Source organism: Sander lucioperca, chromosome 3 (genome assembly GCF_008315115.2).
Source record: "Sander lucioperca isolate FBNREF2018 chromosome 3, SLUC_FBN_1.2, whole genome shotgun sequence".
In the NCBI taxonomy this organism is placed as follows: domain Eukaryota; kingdom Metazoa; phylum Chordata; class Actinopteri; order Perciformes; family Percidae; genus Sander; species Sander lucioperca.
This window is the reverse complement of record NC_050175.1, coordinates 792,190-809,691: the sequence shown is the minus strand read 5'-3', so window position 1 is coordinate 809,691 and position 17,502 is coordinate 792,190. Positions and strand designations below refer to the sequence as shown.

Here is a 17,502-nt window from a genome sequence, read left to right as displayed (position 1 = left end):
AGGGGACAGGCAGCTAGCGGATAGTGAGGAGAGGTTTTTTACAGTGTGTTCAGGGGACAGGCAGCTAGCAGATAGTGAGGAGATGTTTGCTCTATGTGACAAAAAATGTTGTAGCCTAAAAAATGTGTGACATTGCTTAGAGCACCATTAATAAATGTACTAGTACTAACAATATAATAACTGTTAAAATGGTTGTCTATTCATTTCAATCAACTAATCAACTAACTATATTTGACAACTCGCTTTAGCACCAAATAATTTCAGTGCTGCAACTGACGATTAACCTGCCACTTATTTTCTCAATTTACCAACTCACTGTTTATAAAACAGAAAATTGTAAAAGATGCCAATCACAATTTCCCTGAACACAAGGTGATGTCATCAACCTGCTTTGTTTGTCCGACCAACAGTCCAATACTTAAAGATATAAAAGTGACATCATCCTAACATCTGAGAAGCTGGAAACAGTCATTTCTTTCTCGAAAAAAGGACTTCAACTGTCAACTTTTTAAGAATTGTTGCTTCAAAATTGTTGCTGATTAATTGACTGTTGACTGACCAATCAAATGATTCAGAACTCATTTCAGCTGTACTCGATTTCATTCTTGGGTGGTCTTGTGAACCCTTCATGGCAGCGAACTCAGGCCATGTCATTTGATGGTCAGAGCACACACCGGATGCACTGAACCGAAAGACGTCAAGGAATTGCTGCTTTTCAGGTGGGAAGGAGTGCAGCATATCCTGCCATAACACGTCATCTCAGGTTTACTTGCGTCTTGATGTTGCCGAGATATGGGCTAATATAGAAAACAATGGGTGTGTGTGTTTGACACGCATCGAAAGCCATTGCTGTGCGGTGCCCTTTACAGAGGGCAATGGAGAAAGAAGAGGAGATAAGCATATTAGTGGGTGAAAAGAGGGTATGTATGACGTATGTGTGTGGGAGCAGATTTGATTCTGTGCAGTGGGAAACTGTTGACTGCTGATACCAACATTAGTGATTAATGAGAAAGACGGAGAGTAAGAATGACAGGAAGAGAGAGGGTGAGAGACTACTAGGACTGATTCAGAGAGAGCAACATACAGTATGCATTATGCATAAGTCATGTTGGGCGCTATATGTGTATGTGTGGTTAAATACTGCAGTAACTATTTTGCGCAAGCCACTTATTGTTTAAATGCAAAAACTGTTCAACATTTACAGTACATGATGATTTTATTATATTCTATTAAGTTAATAAGAATGAATGAGAATAAGAGGCATAGAGGTGGTGAACTGAAACAGAGAAATAGAGACAATAAAGATGAGATAGCACAGACAAATTCATTTGTGAATTTATTTTAATAGATTCATTTATTCTATGGCTAAAATTCCACTAAATGTCTAAAGTCAGTGTAAACTAAGAAAGAGGAAGCTAGAAGAACTATGAAATTGAAAACAAATAGTTGTTCAATTAAATGGCTCCTCTCTACATAACACTGAACAGCATTCCTGACATTGTAACGCAACCCACTCTCCGTGATATTGATTTTCTGTGTGAAGGGACATTCCACAACAACGCAACAATGAAATGTTGCCAACATCCACAACTATTTATTGGCAGAGGGAAGTTCTTGTATTTACAAAAACGTTTTCTCAGTCAACACAACTATACTTTTCTAACCAGGAAACACATTATTATCGTGTTGTTGCACAGTTAGCTGTTGTCGAAAGACAACAAAATAACAATAAACAATAATAATTGGTTGGTGCCTTTTCCAATAAGCATAACGTATTAAGTTTCAAGTTAATTATTATCAAATGCACAACAATTGCAGAAGCAGTCGCTGTCGATGAAAATCTTGGGTCTCAGGCTCCCTCCAACAATTCTCAAATATGTTTAGAAAAAGAAGTCAAAAAGAACATAATCTAGGACATAAAACAGTGTAAGTTCAATTCAAAAATTTTATTTAAAGCTATAGTGTGTAGTTTCTGTCGCCCCCATGAGGAATTCTAAGTAATGACAACAAAACATGATACAAGCCTTCTGTAATCGTGCACGCGCACATGCACACAGTTGCTAGTAGCCAAGGAGGACACAGAGGATTACAAAAACATGATGACTCTTCAGAAGAGGTCATTATCTTCAATCGAGATTCTGCACGCGAAAGTCGCCAGACGCCACAATCTTCTGAACATAGTCATACTGAGAAATCCAGAGAGAGTTGAGTGGAGCTGATAGTCTTAATTAACTTTGTATCAAGTCATTTAGCAATGGCTTGAATGAAATGGACGTTCATTATTATCAAAATGTTACACACTAAAGCTTTAAAGGTCAATAACTTCTTTGCACACTATTCTCCATATCACTTTGATTTCATTCAGAAGCGGTTTCATATTGGCCGCTGACAGCATTTGTGAAAGTGTGGTTAAATGACAAAACCTACAAAAAATCATCATGAGTGAGACTAGGCCATCAGTTCTTTAAGTGTCTTGGTCTTTAGAAAGCCCACACTATGCATTTTGAACTCAAAAATAGGCTTTTCTTCACCGAAGACATTTTTGTCTTGTCATAGCAGGAAAAGCACGGCTGTTACTAATAACATTAACAATGGCTCCGTTCCCACTAAGCCATGACAATGTGACAGTGTGACAAGTGAGTCAGCATGCACAAAACCAGGACTCTGAAACCTGGGCAGCTAAATTGAATTCAGCCATCATTCACTGTAATATTGACACCTGTGCTTTTCCTCCTGAGACATCTCAGCATGTCAGGCCTATGGTGCCATTTGTAGGCTGATATTGTGTTGTCTGTATAGGCCCTAATCATAGGTATAGTAGGCAGGAGTTCTGAAATAGCAGAACATGTTTGGCCTTCTGGAGGTGTTATGGGTCTAATTATTCCCGACAACTGTGATAGAAAGTGCCCATTTGATCATCCGAAAGGCAGCCTCATACTCATAGTCTCCCACTTCAGCCTGAGACATTTAGATTAGGAGACTAATGGATAGTGCTGCCAGTGTGATGTTCCACTAGATTTATGACGCTGTGGCTTGAAGTTCCCTTTAGGTCAGTTAGTACATCAACATTTCGACATCTGAATGGGACCTCTGCACAACTGCTCATCCTTGATTGTGGCATAGGACAGGAACATCTCATCCTAAATATTGGTAAATGTTCTTATAATCTGGAGCCAGGAAGGTTTTCCTGGGGGAAAAAAAGTCTTTTGCAAAAGAAGTGTTTTATGTTGCTGAGGGAAGAAAATTACTTGGTTTTGAATAAATAGGAGCTCGGTAGATAGCATGCGCAGCAACAGCCACCATCATGTATGAACAGACGTGTGTGTGAGAGAGAGAGAGAGAGAGAGAGAGAGAGAGAGAGAGAGAGAGAGAGAGAGAGAGAGAGAGAGAGAGAGAGAGAGAGAGAGAGAGAGAGAGAGAGAGAGAGAGAGAGGGAGGGAGAGAGAGAGAGGGAGGGAGGGAGAGAGAGAGAGAGACCCAGAAAACAAAAAAGAATAAGGAAATAAATGTATACATTTCATTATTTCTGAATGTCATAAGGATTCATTTGTTTTACTTTCAGTGTTTGTGTTAATCATACACTGCCTAAATAGTGCTGACTGTGACTGAAACCCTACAAATCCTAATGAGGCTATTGCAGTAGTTATTTGCAGTAGATTGTTGCTTGAAAACTGATTGGCCACGTGATATGTGGACAAATCATACAGCACATTACATTTCATTAAATGTCAATTTATTTGTTTAGACAAGTGCTACATATACAAAACGGCAGTCTACCACAGGGTTACAAAGCGCTCAAACTCAACATATGATGTCAGCTGAAACTCTACGCCGGATGTTCTGTGCTGTGCATGCTCAGGCTATCAGGAAATGAAGCCCAGTATTACATTCAAGTTCAATTATTCACAGAACACTTGTGCTTTTGGAGGTTAACTGTTTGCATCATGTTTGATGCTTTGAATGCCGATGAGGCATAAAGTAGAGGCACTTATTTTGGCGATATAATTGGGCCAAGTCCATAAGCCAAAGATTCAGACTATGACTGGCAGTGGATACATCTGTTTGTTGACCAACACTATTTGTTTCAATTTGTAAAGAACTATTGTGATTAGAGCAATTAGACCACACACACACACACACACACACACACACACACACACAAGGGTGTTAACTCTCTGTGCATTGAGGATGAGATCTTAGCCAGTGTGATTGACTGCTGCTGGTTGCCTGATTGAGACGTCATGATTAAAACTGTGTGTGTGTGTGTGTGTGTGTGTGTGTGTGTGTGTGTGTGTGTGTGTGTCTGTGACAGTTTGAGAACAGTTGATTGATGTGTGAAGATGAAAGGATTACAGGTCTTATTATTCTTCCCTTCTGTTCACATCAATCTCCACACACACACACACACACACACACACACACACACACACACACACACACACACACACACACACACACACACCTCATTCATTTATGATTTATGAGGCACAAATCACATGACATCATGATGAATTCAGAGACAGAAGCATTATCACTGGAAAACTACTCTAATATTACTAGTCTGATATTGTGTTGCCCTCTATAAGGTAAGGCCTGTGTAAGCTCATGTAAACACTCATTATGTGCATATCATGCTTTTAAGGCCGGAGGGCGCATTTATGTTACAGGGAACAGTTCTGACAATGCCAAATTAGCATGAAATAGGCCATTTTGCAGGTGGCCATTTCACTATTTTTCTTTGCAAATACAGATAAAATAACCCATAATTTACTTTAAGCATCCAAGGAAGCATAATGCTCAAGTGTTTTAAAAGTACACAATAAAATATTTTTTGTTCTTCCACGTAAATTAACATCCTGGCCCTGTATGCTTGGTGAGACTCATGTAGTAGTGTACAGTGCTAAAACACATGTGGGTTGAGCTGAAAATGTATGAAAGACTATAAACAGAGAGCATGAATTTTTAAATCCTGATGTGTTTATGTAGGACACTGCAGTATGTTTCTCCCTCGCAAATGAACTAAATTATTATATCACCCGTTGTAGAATTGACCTTTAAAACCACTTGGCTCTACTCGACGTCCAATGAAAACACCTTTTTTCACTCATCTCTGCAGCTTGTTTTCTTCCCCCCCCCTTCACATCCCCGTCTGTGACTGCCTTCTCTTGTGTAATCGCAGGAAAACAGAGGAACAGGGAGGGAAGGAAGGAGACTTAGGGGAGAGAGGAAACAGAGAAAAGTAATTAAAACAGAGTGCTTGAGAAAGAGGAGTGTGCTGGCCTGTGACCGATAGATGCAGCTGCATTGAACCGAATACTGTAGTGGGATTAACAGGGGTCTAATGCTCTGAGGATGCTGGAAAATGTGTTTCTGTATATGTGCGTGATTATGTGCGTGCATCCATGGCCATGTATGTTTGGATGAACAATATTTTGGAATCTATTCAAGTGTGTGTGGATGTGAGCAAAAAACTAGCAAGAAATTTGGCAAGAATAACGGAAAGGATTGGGTTTCTACATGAGCTGAAGAAGAGAATGAGATGGAGTGATACAGGTAAACTGCAGTGGACCAGATTTTTGCTGACTAACTCATTCTGTCTGTCACCGAGTGTACAGTACGTGTTGAGTTTTTCCTGCTCCCAAAACCTTTGCTCCACACTATGTTCCAGGATTCAAAAGAGCCACCAAACAATGAGGCTTTATCAATCAATTGGCATAGTGAAGAAAATCCCAAGATACACTGAATGGCATATTGACCCATTCCACAAAGACAACAACTAATAAAAGACTGAATGATGAATTAATTACGATGAAGAAATGACATAAAGCAAAACAAAAAACAATGTCACAAAAATGTCTTGATCTGCTGTGCAAATTATTATACACATTCTGTTCCAGGCCTCTTGTGAGCTTAAGGAGATAACCTCTGTGTCCTTAGACAGATAACACGAACCTTTGATGTCAAATTACTTTCTATTTTTACTGAGGCAAAGTACCACTCCATTTGTCATCTACATGCTAATTCCACATTTTCTACTTTGCTTTATGGCAGATAAACAAAGGCTTATGGTTGAAACAACAAGCACTCTGAAAGCTGCCAAGGCAGAAGTGCCCAATGCTCTAAATGTGTTATTTTTTTTTTTTCTTCTATGTTTTTATTCTATAGCCATGCTGGCGCTTTAAGCTAAATGCTAATGTTAGCATTCTAACATGCTCATAGTGATAATGCTAGCATTTTAATGTTTGGCCGGTATATATTTAACACTTTTTTGGGCTGGCTGGTAGTGGACAGAGCTTATCCATTAAACCGGTGGCCCAGTGTGATAAGGCTAGTTTGTCTTCTTTTTTTCTTACAGCTGAGGCTGATGGGAATGTCGTTAGCTTTGCAGTTATTTTGGCATAAACCAAAGTATTAGATAAACAGAAATGTTCAGCTAAGAATGGCGCTAAATGTAAGGTCAGGGGATAAATCATCAAAACAATGAATCCTCGGGGACCATGATTGCCTGTACCATATTTCATGACAATCCATCCAATAGTTGTCAAATATTTCAATAACAAAAACTAAAAAAAAGTCAGCCTCATTGTGATGCTAGAGGAAAGTCAGTAGGATCCATCCTCAGGGGACCACGAATGTCTTTACAAAATTGCGTGGCAATCCATCAAATAGTTGTCAAAGATTTCAGTCTAGACCAAACCGACCCACAGACTGACATTGCCATCACTCTCCCTTGGCCTATGGGCCTAACTTTCCACCAAACATGTTTAAACAAAAATCCTTCTAACTGACAGACAAACAAAAAGGCTGAAAACACATCCATTTTAATAAAATGATCTTCATGTTTACCTCTAAAAAATTCCCTTGCATCATCCACTCACCTTATCAACATCCCTACCACTCGCCAGCCATTCTACTGGTTTTTGTAAGGTGGTTTATCTGCTCCATTTTGCTCCTGCTTGGACGCTCTCTACCATCACACACATTCTGTCTCTGCCAAATCCTTCAATCTCTCTCTGTTTCGCTCTTCTTCCTTACCTCCTCCCCTTCCTTTCTCCTATTTCCCCTCTCTGTGATAAGATAGACTACTGTTCGGCTTGTGCCTCGACCTCCTGAATTTCAAATAGGCCCCTTTAACAAAAACCCAGATCCACGGCCTCCCCTCTCTGCTCTCCCAGAATATTAACTTGTCCTGCAGCAGTGCTAACAATCCTGCACCCCAAGCCCACCAAAGCTTTGCACATTTGTTTGTTGCATTGAAGAAGTGAACAGAATGGCGTGTGGGTCGTCACTCTTTGATCACAAGTTAAATACCTTTGGTGCGACTTGCACACATAACCCTTCTATTGGTGGACAAATTGGACTTAGTTCATATGCGGGATGCACACAAGATGCCTTTTATGGACTGTATTATACAGTAGGTCCCTAGATAATGTAAACATACACCTTAAAAGTAAAGAAATGCTGTCTTTTTTTAAGTTGGGGAAAAATCCATTCTTAGATGTATCTTGATTCTTCTTTCGTTGCAGAAAAGTCAATAAATCGGAAATTTAAACAAATATAAATAAAGTTTGAACAAAGTTCAGGTTACAGCTATTCATTGTGGTTCTCATTGATCCAGTTAACAAATTGCTGATTCAAATGTCCCCAAAGGCATCAGGTTACAGCCCACACATAGACCAACTTAACACCCATTCAGTTTATGTCCATCCATTCGGCCTGTCAATGGATTCAAACCCAGGACCTTCTTGCTGTGAAAAGACAGTACTAAGCACTATGCTGTCCCTTCAATTTCAATTCACAAATTGCAATTAGGGCTTGAAAAATCAACATTAAAAAAAACATTAACATTAACTATTTTAAAAGCATTAAATGTTAACAGGAGTGATAAAAAGAACAGAGCAATGCAACAAAAGTGCTGAGAATTATGAGAAGAAAAGTTGTTTTCAAGTGGGCCAGTACAGTACTTTATGAAACATGTTTTTTTTCTATTGTGTTCAGCTAGCTTCTCCTCAGTAGCTGCTACGAGTGGCAGGGACTCAGAAAAGAGCGCTACAGTCCCTTGACTGACAGAGCCCACTCAGAATGGACCCACGGTCCAAAACCACTTAACCAGATCAATGATCACTGATCTTTTTCAGTTTTTAAAGTCTACATAGTTTAACTCACACACACCTCCAAACACCTAAAAAGAATGGACACATCTAACTATTTATGTTCTTGTGCCGAAAAAAGAGGATTAACTGAAGAAAACAGGATACATATTTTACACCCTGTGCTAAAATGATTCAGTTTATTGAGTCTGAGTAGTTAATACCAAAACAATATCTTGTAAATGTTTCGATAATCGAGCAAGCAATGTTTGTTTGTTATTGCAAAAGAGAGTACATGAGGGACCAGCAGTTATAAAAACTATGACTTGATTTGTACATTATGTTTAGCACACAGTGATCACACTGCACGGCTACATGACTGTATCATGTCACGGCTGCCCTGACTGAACTGACTCTTGAAAAGACAGGCAGTAGAAAGGAGAGCTGGGACAGGAAAACAAGAAGAGAACAAGGTCAAAAAAGCTCATTACCTTGCTGATCCAAAACTCAAACCTAGGCCCTTCAGTTGTCAGGAACAAATCTAGAGTAGAAAGGACACAGAAACAGATGGGGGGAGCAAGTCATTAAGTGATACATCGGTTCATCTGGCAATCATAATCAAACATGGAGCATGGGATTGTTGATCTGTAATGAAGACAATGCGCTCTAGCTGTGAACCTTAGTACTTTCACAGACTTGATGAAATGATTAAAAAAAAAGAACAAAAGATCAATAAAAAGTCAGTAATTGCTTGGATTGCTTATGTTCCCTCAGTTACACAAGAGACGTAATCTTTAATGCAAATTATAATCAAGGTTTAGAAGAGCGTCTATATTATATGTAGCTTCTGATGGCAAGAAGTGGTTTTGGTAAAACGACGACGTTAATACCGAGACCTGTCAACCATGACCTGTCATCATGTATGATGTACAGAGCTACTTGTAAATATCAGGACTATTCAAAGATCATGTTCGTACTCATGCAGCTTATAAGTAAAAATGAATAAATAGAAAAAGGTGTATAAACTTCAACATTTCAAAGCTTGATTTAGGGTGTTTTCACACCTGTAGTTGGTTTGCTTTGGTCTGAATCAGTTGGTGAGTTAGTAAACTTGGAGCGGTTTGCCCTCGGTCGGTTTGGTTTGGTTTGGTTTCACACCTGGAAAAATCCAAGCGTACCAAAATGCGTCATTACAAATCAGGCAAGAACGTCCAACCCTCTTATTGGTCGGATATGTCTGGGGGCGGGAGCAAGAAAGTAAATACAGGAAGAAGGTCCTGTGTTCTGGACTAGCGGTCAAACCAGCTCATTTCATTACAATTATCAGACATTGTTTCGCAAGAGACGTTACTACATCTGCTCTGGTCACCGAGACTTTGCTCTGCTCTGCTGGTGTCTGTCTCCAACTTTAGCGGCGGCTGGTTTGACCACAGAGATACGAGTGATGGACAGCAAGCTTGACCGCAGTCTATTTCTGTGATAGAAACACTGCCAGCTGCTACAGTTTGCTGCTCTGCTGCATCGCACCTGACTACAGGAGACATCAGCTCAGACTGCTGAACACACCTGACTACAGGAGACATCAGCTCAGACTGCTGAACACACCTGACTACAGGAGACATCAGCTCAGACTGGAGGACACACCTGACTACAGGAGACATCAGCTCAGACTGCTGAACACACCTGACTACAGGAGACATCAGCTCAGACTGGAGGAGTACATATAGTTGGTGCGGTTCGAGTACGGATCACGTTCTCACCACAAACGAACTGCTCCAGAGTTGGATTGAAAGCGTACCTAGACCACCTCTTCAAGCAGGTCTCGTGCGCTTGTTTGGTCCGCTTTTAAAGCGCACCAGAGTTCCATTGCTGTGTTCTCACCTGCCCAAACGAACCGCACCAGCGGGGCAAACAAACTCTAGTTTGATTCAACCGAACTAAAGGCTGTCGGTGTGAAAACACCCTTAGTGATAAGCAGGGCAGACTTTGATTTGTTCTGACCATTCTCTTTAACTCTGACACAGATAGGCAGTGGCTGATAAATATACAGGTGGGATTCCTAAAGCAATAAAGATGAATTGGCTTCTTAAAGCAGTAGTAGAAAAACAGGTGAGGAGAAAGAAAAAGAAAAGTGGAGGGGGGGGGGGTCTCCCGCTGAAAACTCATCTTTTTGGAGACTTCACCCCCTGGTAATGCCTGTAGCTCGCTCTATTAGAATCCTATAACCTGTGCTTGTACTCATACTCCTTGTTGTTGAAGCTTTGGCTTTGGCTGCACTTCTAATGCAGTTTATGTGTGTCTCTCTGTGAGAGGACGTTTACTTTCATCGTTGCCTTCACTGGACTGCGGTTATGCCCCAGTAATTGGATATGAAGTAAATATTGGCATCGATCTTTCTAGTGCCCTGCTATACTTCATGAGTTGCAGTGCTCTGCCTGGGAAAAATAATGAATAAAAGGAAGACAGGAAGAATGAAGGTTGTGTGTAATAATGATGACTACTGTGAAAATCCTGTATATAACCAGTGTTAGTACTGCAGTGGCCACTGCAGCTAATGCCGTAGCGTGACTCCTTACTAAAGTGAAAGAAAAATATATAAAATAGATACAACACTTAGACTAAATGACTCTCTTTTATTGGCTACGTGACAAACACTGTATTGACTGAAAACTGTTCCTCTTTGAGCTTACCAATCTGAGCCCCCCTAGTGCTTTCGCGGATGTGCTCTGAAATGTTATCCCAGGATCCACTGCAGTCGTCCCCAGAACCGAGGAAAAGAATCAGCCGAGTGAAATAGCTTTCTCAAGGAGAGCTCCACTCTCCAGGAACATCCTGCCACCTCATGTAGGTAGGTATCATCTTTAAATCTAGGTTTTTCATGCTTCCCACTTGCTCTCCAAAATCTCTGCATTTCTTCTTCCCACTATGGTAGTTCCTCCTGACAAACACTTCCATCCATTCATTTTGTGTCAAGTAAAAAAAAAGTGGTTTTGATGTGGTTGCTATGTTACAGAATTTTACCAGATACAGATAAACATTATATCTACATCTGTGGCTTAATTGCCAGCAATTAAGATAGTTATAATATTATATATTGTATTTAAGTTATTATAGAGGCTCTGTGCCTTTGTGTTTACTCACAGGAAAAGATGATGGTTATATAACCCAACTACAGCTGCTGGGCAATTTGGGCACCACCAGCCCTCCCCCACCCCCCAAATAAAACCTCAAATGCAAAGTTAAGGCACTTTTAAGCTGCTTCATGTGGTAACAGTTCAACTTTAAATGTTAAAAAAAACTGTGTGGACTTGCAGACATGTTGCCCACACAGACTCAGAAATGCAAAGAAGATGACAAATGCATGCATATTTTATGCATATGTGCACGTATACACACACACACACACACACACACACACACACACACACACACACACAGTAATTTGCACACTGTGTATGTGCTTACCCGTGTTACAGTGTGTTTGAAGTCGCACTGGGTGGTGTGTTGATGAGCTTGGTTAATCAGCCAATCAGGCCTCTTAGACAGAATCCAGCCGTGATTGGCTGATTAGGTGCGATGGCGGTGTGTCAGTGAGAGAGGCATGGGGTAGACGGAGGATCAGAGAGATGCACAAAGAGATCTTCATCTTGTAATCACTTAACATTCTCACTGTGGGAGCACTTCCTGTCTTCGCTCCTCATCTCACCAATCGCCTTTTCTTTTTACCCAAGTTCACTACTGCCAAACTCTTTTCTCCACTTATTTCTTTTCCTCTAGTCTGAATGCCAGTCCAACTTGAAACTGCCCTTTAAACTTCCCTTTGCCGGTTTGATTCTTGCCACTGTCAGGAAGTGTATTGAGGGTGTAAACGGAAGACTTGAATGTGAAAAGCCCCCTTGAGCAGAACACTAAACTTCAACCTGTTTCTCTCTTGGGACACTGCACCACACATGGCCCTGATCTCAGATCTGTCCTGAGAGGATATGCATTTTAGGAGTTGTGTCAAGGGGAATATGCACACACAGAGAAGCCAATTCCCTTGGTAAACTGAGCAATAAGGTCATCTTAATGGGATCCTTCTGACATTATCCTCTTCAGTGATTGTCCTTCTCCACTCTCCCCTCCCTTCCTCAGTCCCTGACAGAAAGTATTCTACACAGTCTCATAAAGAGCCACTAGCTCGCAGTATAAACCTAACGGCTGCCACCATCACTCACTTTAACACAGTTTTACGGCTGCCAAGGGCCTTTTAGGGACTCATTCAAGTTAAAAGAGATATTACAAAGAGGAACAGAACAAAACCGACCAGAGAGGAATCAAACAGAACAGAAACAGAGTGGATCCTAAGTGAAAGTCCTTTATGTTATTAAAGTAGTTTGTATTGCCCTGCTCTACTTTACTCAATATGGGCGGAAAAAGTGGGAATGATCAAACCTATCCCTTTTCAAACGAATAGATATTTTTTCATAATTTAAGTTAAACAAGTAATATGTATTGAATCTCTAGGATCATTTAGAATTTTCTTTAGTGGTTTATGTTATCAATAACTTTGTTTCTGAGAAATCTTGTTTTTTTTCTGTCATTTTTGGTAGAGTTGTTGGCTCTTACCTCTACAATACCCTCGAATCTGAGCTACCATTGCTAAGGAGAAGAAGCCATTTAAGATTTGCAAATGAGATTTATCACAAATTCAGACTGCTTCAATGTTGCAATTAGGAACAAAAACACTTCATCAATAAATTCATCCAAACTAGTGCTGTCAGTTAAAAGCATTATTAACGGCGTTAACGCAAACCCATTTTAACGGCGTAAATGTTTTTATCGTGAGATTAACGTTCTTTTGGCATAGCAAACTTTGTAGTTTTTATTCTGAATGGAAAGTTTACTTTTAAAAAGTTGCCAAATGGTTCCATTGACAAGACCAAAGTGATCTGTGTGTTTTGGTCAAGAACACAGCTGATGGCCAAGCACACAGCTGATGGCCAAGCACACAGCTGATGGCCAAGCACACAGCTGATGGCCAAGCACACAGCTGATGGCCAAGCACACAGCTGATGGCCAAGCACACAGCTGATGGCCAAGCACACAGCTGATGGCCAAGCACACAGCTGATGGCCAAGCACACAGCTGATGGCCAAGCACACAGCTGATGGCCAAGCACACAGCTGATGGTCAAGCACACAGCTGATGGCCAAGCACACAGCTGATGGTCAAGCACACAGCTGATGCCAATTCTCCGCCCCCTCGTCAAAGCCAGGCGACAAAAGCACAAAGCAAGCCGATCCACTTTTCCATGATGATAAAATCAGAAAAAAAAAATGGGACAAAAAGAAATCTAGGGACATTTAGAATAGATAAAAATGTGCAATTAATTTGCGAGTTAACTATGACATTAATGCGATTAATTGCGATTAAATATTTTAATCGTTTGACAGCACTAATCCAAACCTGACCCAGCATTTTTTGTGGCTCCAGTGGCTCCAGAAGTTTGATAAATTGCCTCAGGTGAAAATGAAAAGAATCAGGAGATGGGGATCGAACCGTCAACCGTGTGGTCTCTACATCCTGAACCACAGCCGCCCCCAAATGAAAACTTGTCAGATTAACGTTAGTCAACTAGCTAGCTGGCTAATTTCCACTGGGCTTCCCTGACAATTCTGCAGCTCCGGAAAAAATAGACTCAACACTACAAAGATCGCTGCAAGTCGGTTCCATTATGCGTTTGGTATGAACAGCTAAACGGACTGACATGGGAGCCAAAATGAAAAGGAGCGTTTTTCCATTCCGAGTCACATCTGGTAAAACTGCTTTGAAGTATTCCAACTAGGTGAGTGAGGGGTTACAAAAACACATTTCTTTTTTTAATTTTCCAGGACAAGATAAGTCATTATAATCCATTTCCATGTGTTTTTGTGACTGACTAAATTTCCAGGTGAACCAGGAAGCGTGGGAGTCCTGTCTACTCCTACTTTATCCACACTGTACCACTGAAACAAAAGGATGAATCTTTAAAAAAAAAGTCCTGCCTGTAACAAGACAATGTTTGACAATTACAGAAATCCCAGCAGTTCTGGATGACACCTACAGGACTATTGTTCAAGAGGTGATTATGACATCTCATAGGTGACATCAAACGGGCACTGTGGCTGTCCCAGTATCATAACAAGCTACCAGTAATCCTGTTAGACCTGTATGATTGGAAGTGACCAACATAACCATCAAAGCCTGCTAATCCCATCAAACCATAGCTCAGTAGAAAAAGATGAGCAGGAGCGCTGCAGCAGTGTTGTGAACAGTCAGAGCTTAAAACATGAGCCTTATTGCCTTGATTATTCTTTCCAAAATGTTCCTTTGATATTATTGAATTGGCATGATTTTAGGACTATATCCACAACGGGCCACTTGCAACATACAAAACATGTCCGCAATAGTTGCCAATTTTAGTTTTAGTTCTTTGGCTACCACAGTGAATTGGGTTTGAATTTAAAATGGTATTAAATAGTTTGAAAGCTAAGTTCCCACCACAAGACTTTCAAAGTCACCAGTTCGCTGCACTGTTCACACTACACAACTTTCTGTCTTGTTTTCACACTACCTGACTGACCAGCGACAGGGGCTCGCACACTTCTAGATCTTTCAGCAGGAGGAATCCCCCGAGTTTACTCTCCAAACTACGTTATGTCACAAAAATAAACGTGCAAAGTGACTATTGGTTGGGGAGGTCCAAAAACTGTCGGCTAGCGTAAAATCAGGGCTAAAGTCCTGAAGTGGGCACTTGCCATAAGGTGTGATTTGGACTACTGCCTAGCTATATCTGTAAATCTTCAGGTAGGGCTTTGATCATCAAAAGACCTGTCAACACAATGTCCTAATACAAATCCATTTAATAAGATGTACTTTAATTAAATTCTTTGCTATAATTTAAATACTCTGTGCATCATTCTATACAAAATTGTCTTTAATGCTCTTACAGTAAAGCTTTATATCTATTGCTTAGATTCGTGGTATCTTTTGATCTTTTTTCTTCATTGTGTTTGGATAGGTGGTCTATATTGGAGGTAATATTTTTTTGAAAATTCACTTGGTGGTGTTTACAGTGTTGCTAATGATGTCATCAAATGTTATCCCAAAGTATCACATATAAGCAAGTGTCTGATATTTTTCTACTTTGTACAGCTATTATATTTGTTCTGAATGCTGCATCACACAGTGGCCCTCATTTATCAACCTAACGTAGAAACCAGCGCAGATATGAGCGCAGAAATCATCTTACGACAGGCTCCACGTGTGATTCATGAAACGTTCGTATCACACCAATCAGAGCGTAAGAATGGTCGTACATTGATAAATGCAGCGGCTGGAAACGATCGTAATTTAAATATCACGCCCCAATGTATTCTGGGTTTTGAGGCCTCGCCCCTACAATTTACGACATGGAGAGACGTAATCCGGCTGAGAAGAGACACTTTTCAGAGGTGGAGGTTGAAACCCTGATATCTCAGGTACGTGTGTACTATTTGTCAGCCTGAAAACTGGTATTAAAGGCTGTAGGAAGAATGTGGAATGGAAAGAGATCACTGATGCAGTCACCAGTGTTGCCGTGGTAAATCGGACTCCCGCTGAAGTTTATTTAATTTATACATCCTTAACATATGTATGCTATAGTCCTAATAGTAATATACAGGCTTATATTGCAATCTCTTAGGCCTACACCTACCTATATTTAAATAAACACACAGTAGCGGAGTTTATGCAGTGTCTTTTATTTTACTCGTGTTTTTTTTCATGAGTCAGAGCCAGGCAACAGCTGTGAGGGAGAGCGCTCCACCGTGGCCCATGCGCGTACGTGTGCACTGTTGTACCGGCGCATAGAGGTCCTCTAAAAGAGCCAGATCTGTCATTGCTGATAAGTGATCAACTGATGACTTCTCCTTCTCCTGTCAAACTGATTATATGCTGCACCACAAGTCCACACTGACTCGAAAACTTGCGTACACCAGTTCAGACCAGACGTGAGATTTTATCGCAGCCGACGCTCACGTTCAAATTGATAAATGCTTTGCTTTGCGTAGGAATCAGCGTACGCCCGTCCTACGCCTGTTTTAGGTCTTTCATAATGGTAGGTTTCATAAATGAGGGCCATTGACTTTTATCCATCACTTTTAGGTTTACACGTAATCTGCAGGCATCCAAACCTACAACGATTCAACAGCACCACCGTTCTGGCACTCTGCACTATGAGCACATAAGCACATTCAAAGCATAAGCCAATAGAGCTGTCACTCCACCACTTGGGAAAGATGCATCCATAATTGAGGTATAAAAATGTGTTTGTGTGTGGGAGGGTGGGGTTGCGTAACAGCAACAGGGATTCAGAGCTCTAAGTGGTATGTCATGTCGCCGGATAATTAAAGACATGCCAACTGTGAAGGCTAGAGCAACGGCTATACTAGGCATAAAAAGCACATGGAAGAGGGAGACTGAGAGAAAGAGAAAGACTGATACCAGATGCTAAGGCCATCCAGTTTTCAAGGTGTGTCTGATCACACAGGCGTACAAAACTAATCAGTACAGAGCAAAAGCATGCTAATCCTGTAATTGCAAAATAGGCAATCTATAATCACTTGATTATTTCTTCTGCGTTCCTCCGCTCTCGCACACTCTTTTAGATTTTTCTGTTTCGTTAAATTGTCTCTTCTAGGCAAATTACACTTCAAAAAGCACACTGTCACACCCACATGAATGAGTACTTGATGAGCAGTCTGCATAAACACACATATACCCACCCCCACACCGCACGGCTGATTTCAGCACATTATTTTAATATCTGCGTGTGCATCTGCGTGAGAATTTCTTTGTCATTGAGTTGTAATCCAACCAATCATCTTCAATCAGCCAGGCCTTTCACATTAACAGAATAATTGCAAGTGTGTCTGTTGCCAATAACAGGGTGTTAAGAGCAACAACTGTCATAGCTCAAGTACTTTAAAACAACCAGCACAACGAGGTAAACTGTAGCACAGGCCAGCATGCTGCTGAACTGGGGAGATACTGTAGGTCTCAGTTTCTGTTGGGACAAATATCAGCATGCCGCACTAAGGTCTGATTGGCTCTCTGCTGTTTCTATTACAGTAGGACACAGATGAGCTTGATACTGGTAAGGGCAGGTGTTTACTGTTTGTCTGACGCATGTTGGCACCAAAATGTTCAACGTACCTCGTGGATTAAAACATCTGCAACCACATGAGAGTTAGTGGGCTGGCAAATGTTTTTTTGGTGAATTGTTTTTAGTTAAAGATATGTTAAGACTAACGCTGTTTGTATGCACAAAAAAACTGCGTTATGCATTGTTATCAACTGGATTTACTAACAATGGCTAGCCTGGCTAGAACTAATGAAAACAATGAAAATC

General features: G+C 40.7%; 1 protein-coding gene and 1 long non-coding RNA gene across 2 annotated transcripts in view; one reads left to right on the top strand and one right to left on the bottom strand.

The window, feature by feature from the left end:
- The window catches only part of itfg1 (integrin alpha FG-GAP repeat containing 1), a 162,715-nt gene that overhangs the window by 120,186 nt on the left and 25,027 nt on the right, over window positions 1-17,502 (bottom strand). The window contains exon 7 of the mRNA XM_031309162.2: window positions 8,582-8,631. Within this exon, the coding sequence (XP_031165022.1) occupies window positions 8,582-8,631 (50 nt within the window). The remainder of the gene's footprint in view (window positions 1-8,581; window positions 8,632-17,502) is intronic.
- On the top strand, window positions 2,077-16,594 carry LOC116056814. The gene is made up of 3 exons (XR_004106672.1): window positions 2,077-2,204; window positions 12,085-12,091; window positions 16,584-16,594. It is a non-coding gene; the product is annotated as an uncharacterized LOC116056814 (long non-coding RNA).